The 14,453-nt window shown below is 50.5% G+C and overlaps 1 protein-coding gene across 1 annotated transcript in view; it reads right to left on the bottom strand.

Moving 5' to 3' along the window:
• OCIAD1 (OCIA domain containing 1) overlaps window positions 1–7,878 on the bottom strand; it is a 25,115-nt gene extending 17,237 nt beyond the window's left edge. The window contains exons 1-2 of the mRNA XM_073583512.1: window positions 7,715–7,878; window positions 636–708 (exon numbers count right to left, since the gene is read on the bottom strand). Of these exons, the coding sequence (XP_073439613.1) occupies window positions 636–708; window positions 7,715–7,771 (130 nt within the window). The 5' untranslated portion in view covers window positions 7,772–7,878. The remainder of the gene's footprint in view (window positions 1–635; window positions 709–7,714) is intronic.
• Window positions 7,879–14,453: the final 6,575 nt, after the last annotated feature.

Genomic DNA, 14,453 nt, shown 5'->3' with positions numbered 1-14,453 from the left:
AGGCAGCGACCGCATCTTGTAGCAGCCAAAACTGCTGACAGGTTCCCTTTAAGTGTTTTCAGCCATTGTCTTTTTTGTGCTTTGCATTGAAGCTTTAATATAACTGTATTCTTTATGATACCCACCAGTGTACCTTCAATTATGTGTATACCTCTGCCACACAATCAGACGTAAGTGGTCTTTCCCATGAAGTAGTAGGGGGGGGGGGGGTGCACTTTTTGTCATCAGCTTTTATCCACCCTTTCTACAACAGGAGTCAGAAGAGGGATGCCAAAAATCAAATGCTGGATGAATATTTTGTTTTTTTTATTATATGGGGTAGAGAGAATGCCAGGACAATTTTTTGCCTTTTCAATCCGCCGCCAGCACGGTTATACCCATTGTCCCTGCATTGATGGTATCACATTCATTGGCCACATGGCCACTGCAGCCAATCACTAGCCTCAGTAAAGCTAGTGATTGGTTACAGCGGTACACATGTCATTGCTGCAGGACGGACAGGGATCAATGAGTGGGCTGAATAAGTAATAAATAGTTATTTTATAACAATTCTTGTTGTTGGGAAACTTTTTGAAACTTGCGGATAACCAGTGTAGGAAAATCAAAAACCCCCAATGTGATGACACGCGACTTACATCTGTACCAGAAGCTCTCAGAGTTACATTCTCTCAGGACTCTCGTCTCCTCCTCGGTGGGAGTGTAACGGCTCTGTGGGAATATAATGGCCAGATTTAGTCAAAATCATCTGCTGTCACATACAATGCATCACATCACTGGAGCCAAAATGAGTCAGGGGCAAGTTGCCTAAATGGGAAGGTTTATTTTGTTTCTTGTTACCTATACGTGGTGCACTAAATTATTAGGCACGAGAGGATTTGATCTTATTTTTAATGCAGATTTTCCACCTTTGCTATGTATAAAAATGAATGCTGATTGGATGAAGCAGATCAGGTGATGTGTAATGGTGTTATGGGGGGGGGTGCAACCTAAGGATACAATGTCCTTTATCAAGGTGTGCAGAATTATTAGGCAGCTTGTTTACAAAATAGGCCAAAAAAAGATTTACCCGACTCTGAAAAGTCAAAAATTGTTACAACTCTTACAGAAAGATGCAGCACTCCTAGAGACACCAAGTGTTGTTGCAAATAGTCACCGCCGGTATCACAAAATAAGTGTTAGGAAAAAAAAAAAGACACATTAACAAGATTCTAGAAGAATCAAGTTTGACCTGGAAGCCATTATCCTCCAGTGCCGTCATATTCCAAAACTGCAATCTCCCTGCAGGCCCAGAAATACAAGGTGCTCAATGCTCAGAGACATGGCCGAGGTAAAGACCAACCACCACTGAGCAAGTCCCAGAAGGGGAAACGTCAAGACTGGGCCGACAGACATCTAGCCAAGCAGTGGAGACTTCGAGGCATGTGTTGGAGCATTGTCTTGCATTTCAAGCATAGTTTTCTTGAACAATGCAGCCTTTTTCCTGCACGAATGCTTGAAGTAAGCGCCTTCTAAAACCTGGTAGTAGGTTTAAATTGATTTTGAGTCATCTGCAACCCAAAAAAGTCCAATCAGCTCAATTTTAAATGGAATGTATCAGCAGGTTTTTGCCAAGTAATCCAAGGACAGTAAGAGGTTAAAATACAGAATTCATCTGTGTCACTTATCAGGCTGTGGGCTGTTTACTTTAGGTGAAGATTTTATCACTAGATTATCATTGCCAGACCTGATGTGCAGAGCCCAACTCCATTCCCTTCTGTGATAAGCAGCTCACTGTACAAAGACCAGGTAGACTGCGAGCCTGGTGGGGGGGGGGGGGGGGAACGCTCTCCGTTCTGTTACAGCTAAATCTAAAAACTAAACTAACAACTGTCAGAACGGCTGCACCAAGTTAACTTGGATTCAGGCTCTCTACCCCTACATTATGTTGCTCTCAGATGAGTTAGCAAAAGCCAGTTTCCTTTTAATAATACCAGCCCACAGCAGTACCCCACCACGCTGGCCTCTCGAGTTGAAATAGAGGTCTGCGCCCATTATTGAGCCAGCCACAGGCCCGTCCATCAAGTCACTCTTAATAGCCTAAAAAACCATTTAAAAATTTGTCTTTAGCTATTCCTGGTTGCTTCAGGTTTGATTCTTGATGTGATTTGTGACCCTGTTGTTGACTATTTGCAACAAATCTTTTGATGGTTCTATGATCACAACACAATTTCTGGAGTGCTGCGTCCCTCCATAAGACTTGTAACAATATTCGAATTTTCTGAGTCAAGTAAAAAAATTTTTTGCCTATTTTGCCTGAGAACAAGCTGCCTAATAATTCTGCACACTTTGATAAAAGGTGTTGTATCCTTAGGCCGCACGCCCTCATTACACATCACCTGATCTTCATCCAATCAGCTTTATACAGTTCAGAGGTGGAAAATATGCAGAAAAATAATGATATGGTCAAAATACTTATTTGCCTAATAATTCTGCACAATGCAATAATAGCACCAGCATATTCTATAGCACAGCTTAGATAGTGACAAGGTCTTTTGTGAGTGATGATAATCAAATTCCACTATGTTCGTTGTAAGGAAAACTTAAAATCCTATTGTAAACCCCCTGTATATCAGAAGAACATGCTAACATACAATAGGAGGGCGTGCATCAATGAATATTAATTTTGCCTCCTCTATGGAATAGTGTAGTACAGGGACAACACACAAAAAAACAAGTTTAAATTATTCTTCTTTACTAATAATGATTAAGAGACACCCAAAAATATCATTAAAAAATAAAATTGGTAAGTGGCCAAAAAGGTCACAACAGACTACCAATACACAGCATAGGGTAAGAGGGCTAGGAGGGACAGGGGGAAGGACCATATACCGCAGAGGTTGGCACCCTATAGAAATACACAAGACATGTCGCCCCTGCCCACCATCTTACCCTGGAATGCCCTAGGGAGCCTTAAGGGCCTGTTACACTAAGCGATATCCCTAGCAATATCGCTATAACGTCACTGGTTTTTGTGACGTTATAGCGATATTGCTAGCGATATCGCTATGTGTGATACTTACCTCCGACCGCTCCCCCGCTGCTCATCGCTGATCGCGCGAGAACGTCCTGGGCCGTTTCTCGTCGTCAGCTTCCTGTGTCGCCGACGAGCAATGCGTGGACGCGGGCGGGAGGACGTCCGGATCGCCTCGTCTGACAGGTAAGTTGCGACCGCCGACCCCAGCGATGTCGCTGGTGAGATCTGCCTGTGTGGCAGCTCACTAGCGACCACTTAGCGATGCACCAGCGATCCTGACCGCCTCATATCGCTGGTCAGGATCGCTGGTGCATCGTTAAGTGTGACAGTGCCTTTATGCATGAGTAATAAACACCATATATAGATAAACTAAAGGAGGACAGGAGGAATATCCAAAAGTACAACATAAAGCAAAAGAAATTCTCCCTGAAACACCTTGCTGGCGAACCTTTCTGAGACCGAGTGCCCAAACTGCAACCTAAAACCCAATTATTTATGACGAAGTGCCAACACGTGCCAAATGCCCCATCATGATCCCCTTCATGTAGAAATATGCCCCATCATGATCCCCTTCATGTAGAAATATGCCCCATCATGATCCCCTTCATGCAGAAATATGCCCCATCATGATCCCCTTCATGCAGAAATATGCCCCATCATGATCCCCTTCATGCAGAAATATGCCCCATCATGATCCCCTTCATGTAGAAATATGCCCCATCATGATCCCCTTCATGTAGAAATATGCCCCATCATGATCCCCTTCATGTAGAAATATGCCCCATCATGATCCCCTTCATGCAGAAATATGTCCCATCATGATCCCCTTCATGCAGAAATATGTCCCATCATGATCCCCTTCATGCAGAAATATGTCCCATCATGATCCCCTTCATGCAGAAATATGCCCCATCATGATCCCCTTCATGCAGAAATATGCCCCATCATGATCCCCTTCATGCAGAAATATGCCCCATCATGATCCCCTTCATGCAGAAATATGCCCCATCATGATCCCCTTCATGCAGAAATATGCCCCATCATGATCCCCTTCATGCAGAAATATGCCCCATCATGATCCCCTTCATGCAGAAATATGCCCCATCATGATCCCCTTCATGCAGAAATATGCCCCATCATGATCCCCTTCATGCAAAAATATGCCCCATCATGATCCCCTTCATGCAGAAATATGCCCCATCATGATCCCCTTCATGCAAAAATATGCCCCATCATGATCCCCTTCATGCAGAAATATGCCCCATCATGATCCCCTTCATGCAGAAATATGCCCCATCATGATCCCCTTCATGCAGAAATATGCCCCATCATGATCCCCTTCATGCAGAAATATGTCCCATCATGATCCCCTTCATGCAGAAATATGTCCCATCATGATCCCCTTCATGCAGAAATATGCCCCATCATGATCCCCTTCATGCAGAAATATGCCCCATCATGATCCCCTTCATGCAGAAATATGCCCCATCATGATCCCCTTCATGCAGAAATATGCCCCATCATGATCCCCTTCATGCAGAAATATGCCCCATCATGATCCCCTTCATGCAGAAATATGCCCCATCATGATCCCCTTCATGCAGAAATATGCCCCATCATGATCCCCTTCATGCAGAAATATGCCCCATCATGATCCCCTTCATGCAGAAATATGCCCCATCATGATCCCCTTCATGCAGAAATATGCCCCATCATGATCCCCTTCATGCAGAAATATGCCCCATCATGATCCCCTTCATGCAGAAATATGCCCCATCATGATCCCCTTCATGCAGAAATATGCCCCATCATGATCCCCTTCATGCAGAAATATGCCCCATCATGATCCCCTTCATGCAGAAATATGCCCCATCATGATCCCCTTCATGCAGAAATATGCCCCATCATGATCCCCTTCATGCAGAAATATGCCCCATCATGATCCCCTTCATGCAGAAATATGCCCCATCATGATCCCCTTCATGCAGAAATATGCCCCATCATGATCCCCTTCATGCAGAAATATGCCCCATCATGATCCCCTTCATGCAGAAATATGCCCCATCATGATCCCCTTCATGCAGAAATATGCCCCATCATGATCCCCTTCATGCAAAAATATGCCCCATCATGATCCCCTTCATGCAGAAATATGCCCCATCATGATCCCCTTCATGCAAAAATATGCCCCATCATGATCCCCTTCATGCAGAAATATGCCCCATCATGATCCCCTTCATGCAGAAATATGCCCCATCATGATCCCCTTCATGCAGAAATATGCCCCATCATGATCCCCTTCATGCAGAAATATGCCCCATCATGATCCCCTTCATGCAGAAATATGCCCCATCATGATCCCCTTCATGCAGAAATATGTCCCATCATGATCCCCTTCATGCAGAAATATGTCCCATCATGATCCCCTTCATGCAGAAATATGCCCCATCATGATCCCCTTCATGCAGAAATATGCCCCATCATGATCCCCTTCATGCAGAAATATGCCCCATCATGATCCCCTTCATGCAGAAATATGCCCCATCATGATCCCCTTCATGCAGAAATATGCCCCATCATGATCCCCTTCATGCAGAAATATGCCCCATCATGATCCCCTTCATGCAGAAATATGCCCCATCATGATCCCCTTCATGCAAAAATATGCCCCATCATGATCCCCTTCATGCAGAAATATGCCCCATCATGATCCCCTTCATGCAAAAATATGCCCCATCATGATCCCCTTCATGCAGAAATTGCCCCATCATGATCCCCTTCATGTAGAAATTGCCCCATCATGATCCCCTTCATGTAGAAATTGCCCATTTCACCACCTCCATCATTTCCTCCTCCCCATCACTGGCCCTCTCCCCATCACTGGCCCTCTCCCCATCACTGGCCCTCTCCCCATCACTGGCCCTCTCCCCATCACTGGCCCTCTCCCCATCACTGGCCCTCTCCCCATCACTGGCCCTCTCCCCATCACTGGCCCTCTCCCCATCACTGGCCCTCTCCCCATCACTGGCCCTCTCCCCATCACTGGCCCTCTCCCCATCACTGGCCCTCTCCCCATCACTGGCCCTCTCCCCATCACTGGCCCTCTCCCCATCACCGGCCGAACTGCTATGAATGCTGGCCGCTGAAGCCCTGCTACATGTAGCACAAGCGATCAGAAGATTACAGCTTCAAGTCTCCTATGGAGACTACTGAAGCAAGTAAAAAGCTAATAAAGTTTTAAAAAATATTAAATATAAAAGTTTAAATCACACCCTTTTGCCATATCCAAAATAAAACATATCTGGCATTGTTGTGTTCAGAAGAGTCCGATCAAAATATAAGAATTAATCCGATCTGTAAATGGTGTAACGAAAAAAAATTAATTCACCAGAATTAGTATTTTGCTCGCTGCAACACTGCAAAAAAATGCAATAATGGGCGATCAAAAGATTACATCTACCCCAAAATCATATCAATAAAAAGTAAAAAAAAAGCCGTCACCTGGCCTTTGATCCCAAAAAATGGAGAAGCTACAAGTCTCAGAAAATGGCACTTTTTTTTATCACCACTAATATAAAAAAAGAACCTATACATGTTTGGTACCGGCAAACTTGTAATGACTGGGAAAATTATAATGGCAGGTCAGTGTTAGCATTTGGTGACCATGGTTAAAAATAAGTGGAATTGCACTTTTTTTTTTGCAATTTCACCGCACTTGGGTTTTTTTTATTTCCAGTGCATAACATGGTAAAATCAAAAGGTGTCGTTTAAAAGCACAATTCATCTCACAAAAAAGCCCCCATACAGTCATACTGACGGAAAAATAAAAGAGTAATAGCTCTGGGGAAAAAAAAAAAGCGCAAAAAACAGATGCAAAAACTGAAGACTCCAAGGTGGTGAATGGGTTAAATATACATTTTTTAAAAAGCACCATTAATTCTAGGGTGCTATCCATGTGAAAAGGGGCTACATCCATATATAAAATACAGTAACACGACCTGTGACAGACCGTGGTGGGGGAGGGGGACCCGGCCTTCATGGACTTACAATCTACAGGAACCCAAAATTAGTGATGAGCAAATGTGCTGTAATAAAGTGTCATCCAAGCATGCTCGGGTGCCGACCGAGGGTCTTCGGCATGCTCGGTGTCTCCGCGGCGGCATTCTAGGATATCACCTGATCCGAGCACATCACCACTCAAAACATCAGAACCGCTCTTTATTGGTTATGAAGCCCCCTAAAAAGGGAAATAAAATGGAGTAAAAGGATGTGGGAACGTTGTATGGAGATTCTGGAAGCTAAAATATGATGAGCGTCCCCCTGATACTCGGCCACCTAAACACAGGCATAAAGCCGGCCCTGGTGCTAGCCCACACCGGGCTCACAGGGGGTACAGGCCCCCGATAGGGTCCGCCATGGTACAGGGCCCCGCAATCATGGGGAGACCATGCCGTCCATGTACAGGTCACACTCTGCTGGCTATCGCTGCAGGCACTGACCACAGGCTGCCCGGCCATCTGCACCCATACAGCGTGCGCCCTCCACAGTAATGTCAGCTGAGGGTCTGCACGGACACAGGGGGCTGCCGATACTTATTGTGTTATGCATCATTACACGTCCCAAAAATACAAGCGGAACCCCTGCACCCCAGAGCCGGCGTGTGGCTCCATACAAGCACGTGTGCTCCAGTGCCGGCCGTACCTGCATTCTCCCATGAGGCGGAGACTGCTCACTGACATTGGCCCCAAGAGAGTCCATGACGGAGGTCGGGTGTAACCACCATGAGCCCGAAGAGCCTGCACAGCGCCGTGACCTCCGCTCTCCTACAGCACAGCGGCCGGAAATCCGCCCGACACCGGAAGCGATAATATGGCCGCCGCCCTCTAGTGGACACACGGGGCCCCGCCGGTGTCAGGGTGTCTGCAGGCAGAGCTGCTCAGGAACCCTCTGCCAATGGTGGTCATCCTGCTTATCCCACCACCGGTCACCTCACTGCTTATCCCACCACCAGTCAGTCACCTCACTGCTTATCCCACCACCGGTCACCTCACTGCTTATCCCACCACCGGTCACCTCACTGCTTATCCCACCACCGGTCACCTCACTGCTTATCCCACCACCAGTCACCTCACTGCTTATCCCACCGGTCACCTCACTGCTTATCCCACCACCGGTCACCTCACTGCTTATCCCACCACCGGTCACCTCACTGCTTATCCCACCACCAGTCAGTCACCTCACTGCTTATCCCACCACGGGTCACCTCACTGCTTATCCCACCGGTCACCTCACTGCTTATCCCACCACCAGTCACCTCACTGCTTATCCCACCACCAGTCACCTCACTGCTTATCCCACCACCGGTCACCTCACTGCTTATCCCACCACCGGTCACCTCACTGCTTATCCCACCACCAGTCAGTCACCTCACTGCTTATCCCACCACCGGTCACCTCACTGCTTATCCCACCACCAGTCAGTCACCTCACTGCTTATCCCACCACGGGTCACCTCACTGCTTATCCCACCGGTCACCTCACTGCTTATCCCACCACCAGTCACCTCACTGCTTATCCCACCACCAGTCACCTCACTGCTTATCCCACCACCGGTCACCTCACTGCTTATCCCACCACCGGTCACCTCACTGCTTATCCCACCACCGGTCACCTCACTGCTTATCCCACCACCGGTCACCTCACTGCTTATCCCACCACCGGTCACCTCACTGCTTATCCCACCACCGGTCACCTCACTCCTTATCCCACCACCGGTCACCTCACTCCTTATCCCACCACCGGTCACCTCACTGCTTATCCCACCACCGGTCACCTCACTCCTTATCCCACCACCGGTCACCTCACTCCTTATCCCACCACCGGTCACCTCACTGCTTATCCCACCGGTCACCTCACTGCTTATCCCACCGGTCACCTCACTGCTTATCCCACCACCGGTCACCTCACTCCTTATCCCACCACCGGTCACCTCACTCCTTATCCCACCACCGGTCACCTCACTCCTTATCCCACCACCGGTCACCTCACTCCTTATCCCACCACCGGTCACCTCACTGCTTATCCCACCGGTCACCTCACTGCTTATCCCACCGGTCACCTCACTGCTTATCCCACCACCAGTCACCTCACTGCTTATCCCACCACCAGTCACCTCACTGCTTATCCCACCGGTCACCTCACTGCTTATCCCACCGGTCACCTCACTGCTTATCCCACCACCGGTCACCTCACTGCTTATCCCACCACCGGTCACCTCACTGCTTATCCCACCACCAGTCAGTCACCTCACTGCTTATCCCACCACCGGTCACCTCACTGCTTATCCCACCACCGGTCACCTCACTGCTTATCCCACCACCAGTCAGTCACCTCACTGCTTATCCCACCACCGGTCACCTCACTGCTTATCCCACCACCAGTCACCTCACTGCTTATCCCACCACCAGTCACCTCACTGCTTATCCCACCACCAGTCACCTCACTGCTTATCCCACCACCGGTCACCTCACTGCTTATCCCACCACCGGTCACCTCACTGCTTATCCCACCACCGGTCACCTCACTGCTTATCCCACCACCAGTCAGTCACCTCACTGCTTATCCCACCACCAGTCACCTCACTCCTTATCCCACCACCGGTCACCTCACTCCTTATCCCACCACCGGTCACCTCACTCCTTATCCCACCACCGGTCACCTCACTCCTTATCCCACCACCGGTCACCTCACTCCTTATCCCACCACCGGTCACCTCACTCCTTATCCCACCACCGGTCACCTCACTCCTTATCCCACCACCAGTCACCTCACTGCTTATCCCACCACCAGTCACCTCACTGCTTATCCCACCACCAGTCACCTCACTGCTTATCCCACCGGTCACCTCACTGCTTATCCCACCACCGGTCACCTCACTGCTTATCCCACCACCGGTCACCTCACTGCTTATCCCACCACCGGTCACCTCACTGCTTATCCCACCACCAGTCAGTCACCTCACTGCTTATCCCACCACCGGTCACCTCACTGCTTATCCCACCACCGGTCACCTCACTGCTTATCCCACCACCAGTCAGTCACCTCACTGCTTATCCCACCACCGGTCACCTCACTGCTTATCCCACCACCAGTCACCTCACTGCTTATCCCACCACCAGTCACCTCACTGCTTATCCCACCACCAGTCACCTCACTGCTTATCCCACCACCGGTCACCTCACTGCTTATCCCACCACCGGTCACCTCACTGCTTATCCCACCACCGGTCACCTCACTGCTTATCCCACCACCAGTCAGTCACCTCACTGCTTATCCCACCACCAGTCACCTCACTCCTTATCCCACCACCGGTCACCTCACTCCTTATCCCACCACCGGTCACCTCACTCCTTATCCCACCACCGGTCACCTCACTCCTTATCCCACCACCGGTCACCTCACTCCTTATCCCACCACCGGTCACCTCACTCCTTATCCCACCACCGGTCACCTCACTCCTTATCCCACCACCGGTCACCTCACTGCTTATCCCACCGGTCACCTCACTGCTTATCCCACCGGTCACCTCACTGCTTATCCCACCACCAGTCACCTCACTGCTTATCCCACCACCAGTCACCTCACTGCTTATCCCACCGGTCACCTCACTGCTTATCCCACCGGTCACCTCACTGCTTATCCCACCACCGGTCACCTCACTGCTTATCCCACCACCGGTCACCTCACTGCTTATCCCACCACCGGTCACCTCACTGCTTATCCCACCACCGGTCACCTCACTGCTTATCCCACCACCAGTCACCTCACTGCTTATCCCACCGGTCACCTCACTGCTTATCCCACCACCGGTCACCTCACTGCTTATCCCACCACCGGTCACCTCACTGCTTATCCCACCACCAGTCAGTCACCTCACTGCTTATCCCACCACGGGTCACCTCACTGCTTATCCCACCGGTCACCTCACTGCTTATCCCACCACCAGTCACCTCACTGCTTATCCCACCACCAGTCACCTCACTGCTTATCCCACCACCGGTCACCTCACTGCTTATCCCACCACCGGTCACCTCACTGCTTATCCCACCACCAGTCAGTCACCTCACTGCTTATCCCACCACCGGTCACCTCACTGCTTATCCCACCACCAGTCAGTCACCTCACTGCTTATCCCACCACGGGTCACCTCACTGCTTATCCCACCGGTCACCTCACTGCTTATCCCACCACCAGTCACCTCACTGCTTATCCCACCACCAGTCACCTCACTGCTTATCCCACCACCGGTCACCTCACTGCTTATCCCACCACCGGTCACCTCACTGCTTATCCCACCACCGGTCACCTCACTGCTTATCCCACCACCGGTCACCTCACTGCTTATCCCACCACCGGTCACCTCACTGCTTATCCCACCACCGGTCACCTCACTCCTTATCCCACCACCGGTCACCTCACTCCTTATCCCACCACCGGTCACCTCACTGCTTATCCCACCACCGGTCACCTCACTCCTTATCCCACCACCGGTCACCTCACTCCTTATCCCACCACCGGTCACCTCACTGCTTATCCCACCGGTCACCTCACTGCTTATCCCACCGGTCACCTCACTGCTTATCCCACCACCGGTCACCTCACTCCTTATCCCACCACCGGTCACCTCACTCCTTATCCCACCACCGGTCACCTCACTCCTTATCCCACCACCGGTCACCTCACTCCTTATCCCACCACCGGTCACCTCACTGCTTATCCCACCGGTCACCTCACTGCTTATCCCACCGGTCACCTCACTGCTTATCCCACCACCAGTCACCTCACTGCTTATCCCACCACCAGTCACCTCACTGCTTATCCCACCGGTCACCTCACTGCTTATCCCACCGGTCACCTCACTGCTTATCCCACCACCGGTCACCTCACTGCTTATCCCACCACCGGTCACCTCACTGCTTATCCCACCACCAGTCAGTCACCTCACTGCTTATCCCACCACCGGTCACCTCACTGCTTATCCCACCACCGGTCACCTCACTGCTTATCCCACCACCAGTCAGTCACCTCACTGCTTATCCCACCACCGGTCACCTCACTGCTTATCCCACCACCAGTCACCTCACTGCTTATCCCACCACCAGTCACCTCACTGCTTATCCCACCACCAGTCACCTCACTGCTTATCCCACCACCGGTCACCTCACTGCTTATCCCACCACCGGTCACCTCACTGCTTATCCCACCACCGGTCACCTCACTGCTTATCCCACCACCAGTCAGTCACCTCACTGCTTATCCCACCACCAGTCACCTCACTCCTTATCCCACCACCGGTCACCTCACTCCTTATCCCACCACCGGTCACCTCACTCCTTATCCCACCACCGGTCACCTCACTCCTTATCCCACCACCGGTCACCTCACTCCTTATCCCACCACCGGTCACCTCACTCCTTATCCCACCACCGGTCACCTCACTCCTTATCCCACCACCGGTCACCTCACTGCTTATCCCACCGGTCACCTCACTGCTTATCCCACCGGTCACCTCACTGCTTATCCCACCACCAGTCACCTCACTGCTTATCCCACCACCAGTCACCTCACTGCTTATCCCACCGGTCACCTCACTGCTTATCCCACCGGTCACCTCACTGCTTATCCCACCACCGGTCACCTCACTGCTTATCCCACCACCGGTCACCTCACTGCTTATCCCACCACCGGTCACCTCACTGCTTATCCCACCACCAGTCAGTCACCTCACTGCTTATCCCACCACCGGTCACCTCACTCCTTATCCCACCACCGGTCACCTCACTGCTTATCCCACCGGTCACCTCACTGCTTATCCCACCGGTCACCTCACTGCTTATCCCACCACCAGTCACCTCACTGCTTATCCCACCACCAGTCACCTCACTGCTTATCCCACCACCAGTCACCTCACTGCTTATCCCACCACCAGTCACCTCACTGCTTATCCCACCGGTCACCTCACTGCTTATCCCACCACCAGTCACCTCACTGCTTATCCCACCACCAGTCACCTCACTGCTTATCCCACCGGTCACCTCACTGCTTATCCCACCGGTCACCTCACTGCTTATCCCACCACCAGTCACCTCACTGCTTATCCCACCGGTCACCTCACTGCTTATCCCACCGGTCACCTCACTGCTTATCCCACCACCAGTCACCTCACTGCTTATCCCACCACCAGTCACCTCACTCCTTATCCCACCACCGGTCACCTCACTCCTTATCCCACCACCGGTCACCTCACTGCTTATCCCACCGGTCACCTCACTGCTTATCCCACCGGTCACCTCACTGCTTATCCCACCACCAGTCACCTCACTGCTTATCCCACCACCAGTCACCTCACTGCTTATCCCACCACCAGTCACCTCACTGCTTATCCCACCGGTCACCTCACTGCTTATCCCACCGGTCACCTCACTGCTTAATAATAATAATAATAAATTTTATTTCTATAGCGCTGACATATTCCGCAGCACTTTACATTTCAGAGGGGATTTGTACAGACAATAGACATTACAGCATAACAATAATCACATACAGTAGATTATAACAAATACCAAGAGGAATGAGGGCCCTGCTCGCAAGCTTACAGTCTATGAGGAAAGAGGTAGACACGAAAGGTGGGTGGTAACAGTTGCCCTGATTGTATGGACCAGCCATAAAGTGTGTGACAGTACAGACACAGAGGGCTAATGGATGCATAAAGCATGTGGGAGAATGAGGCGGGGAACCTGGTTATGGTAAAACTTTTGGCTCTGCCACACAGGGATAGATTAGGTTAATGTGTTGAGGCGGTAGGCCAGTCTGAATAAATGCGTTTTCAGGACACACTTAAAATTGTGGGGATTGGGGACTGATCGTATTGACCTGGGAAGTGCATTCCAAAGAATTGGCGAGGCACGTGTAAAGTCTTGGAGACGGGAGTGGGAGGTTCTGACTATTGAGGATGCTAACCTAAGGTCATCAGCAGAACGGAGGGCGCGGGTAGGGTGGTATACTGAAACAAGGGAGGAGATGTAGGTTGGTGCTGAGCCATGGAGGGCTTTGTGAGTGAGGGTAATAAGTTTATACTGAATTCTGGAGTGGATGGGTAGCCAGTGTAATGACTGGCACAAGGTAGAGGCATCGGTGTAACGATTGGTGAGGAATATGATCCTGGCTGCAGCATTCAAGACAGATCCCACCACCAGTCACCTCACTCCTTATCCCACCACCAGTCACCTCACTCCTTATCCCACCACCAGTCACCTCACTGCTTATCCCACCAGTCACCTCACTCCTTATCCCACCACCAGTCACCTCACTCCTTATCCCACCACCAGTCACCTCACTGCTTATCCCACCGGTCACCTCACTCCTTATCCCACCACCGGTCA

Source organism: Dendrobates tinctorius, unplaced genomic scaffold (genome assembly GCF_039654945.1).
Source record: "Dendrobates tinctorius isolate UK_male_01 unplaced genomic scaffold, ASM3965494v1 ptg000079l, whole genome shotgun sequence".
Taxonomy (NCBI): domain Eukaryota; kingdom Metazoa; phylum Chordata; class Amphibia; order Anura; family Dendrobatidae; genus Dendrobates; species Dendrobates tinctorius.
This window is presented reverse-complemented; position numbering and strand designations above follow the sequence as displayed.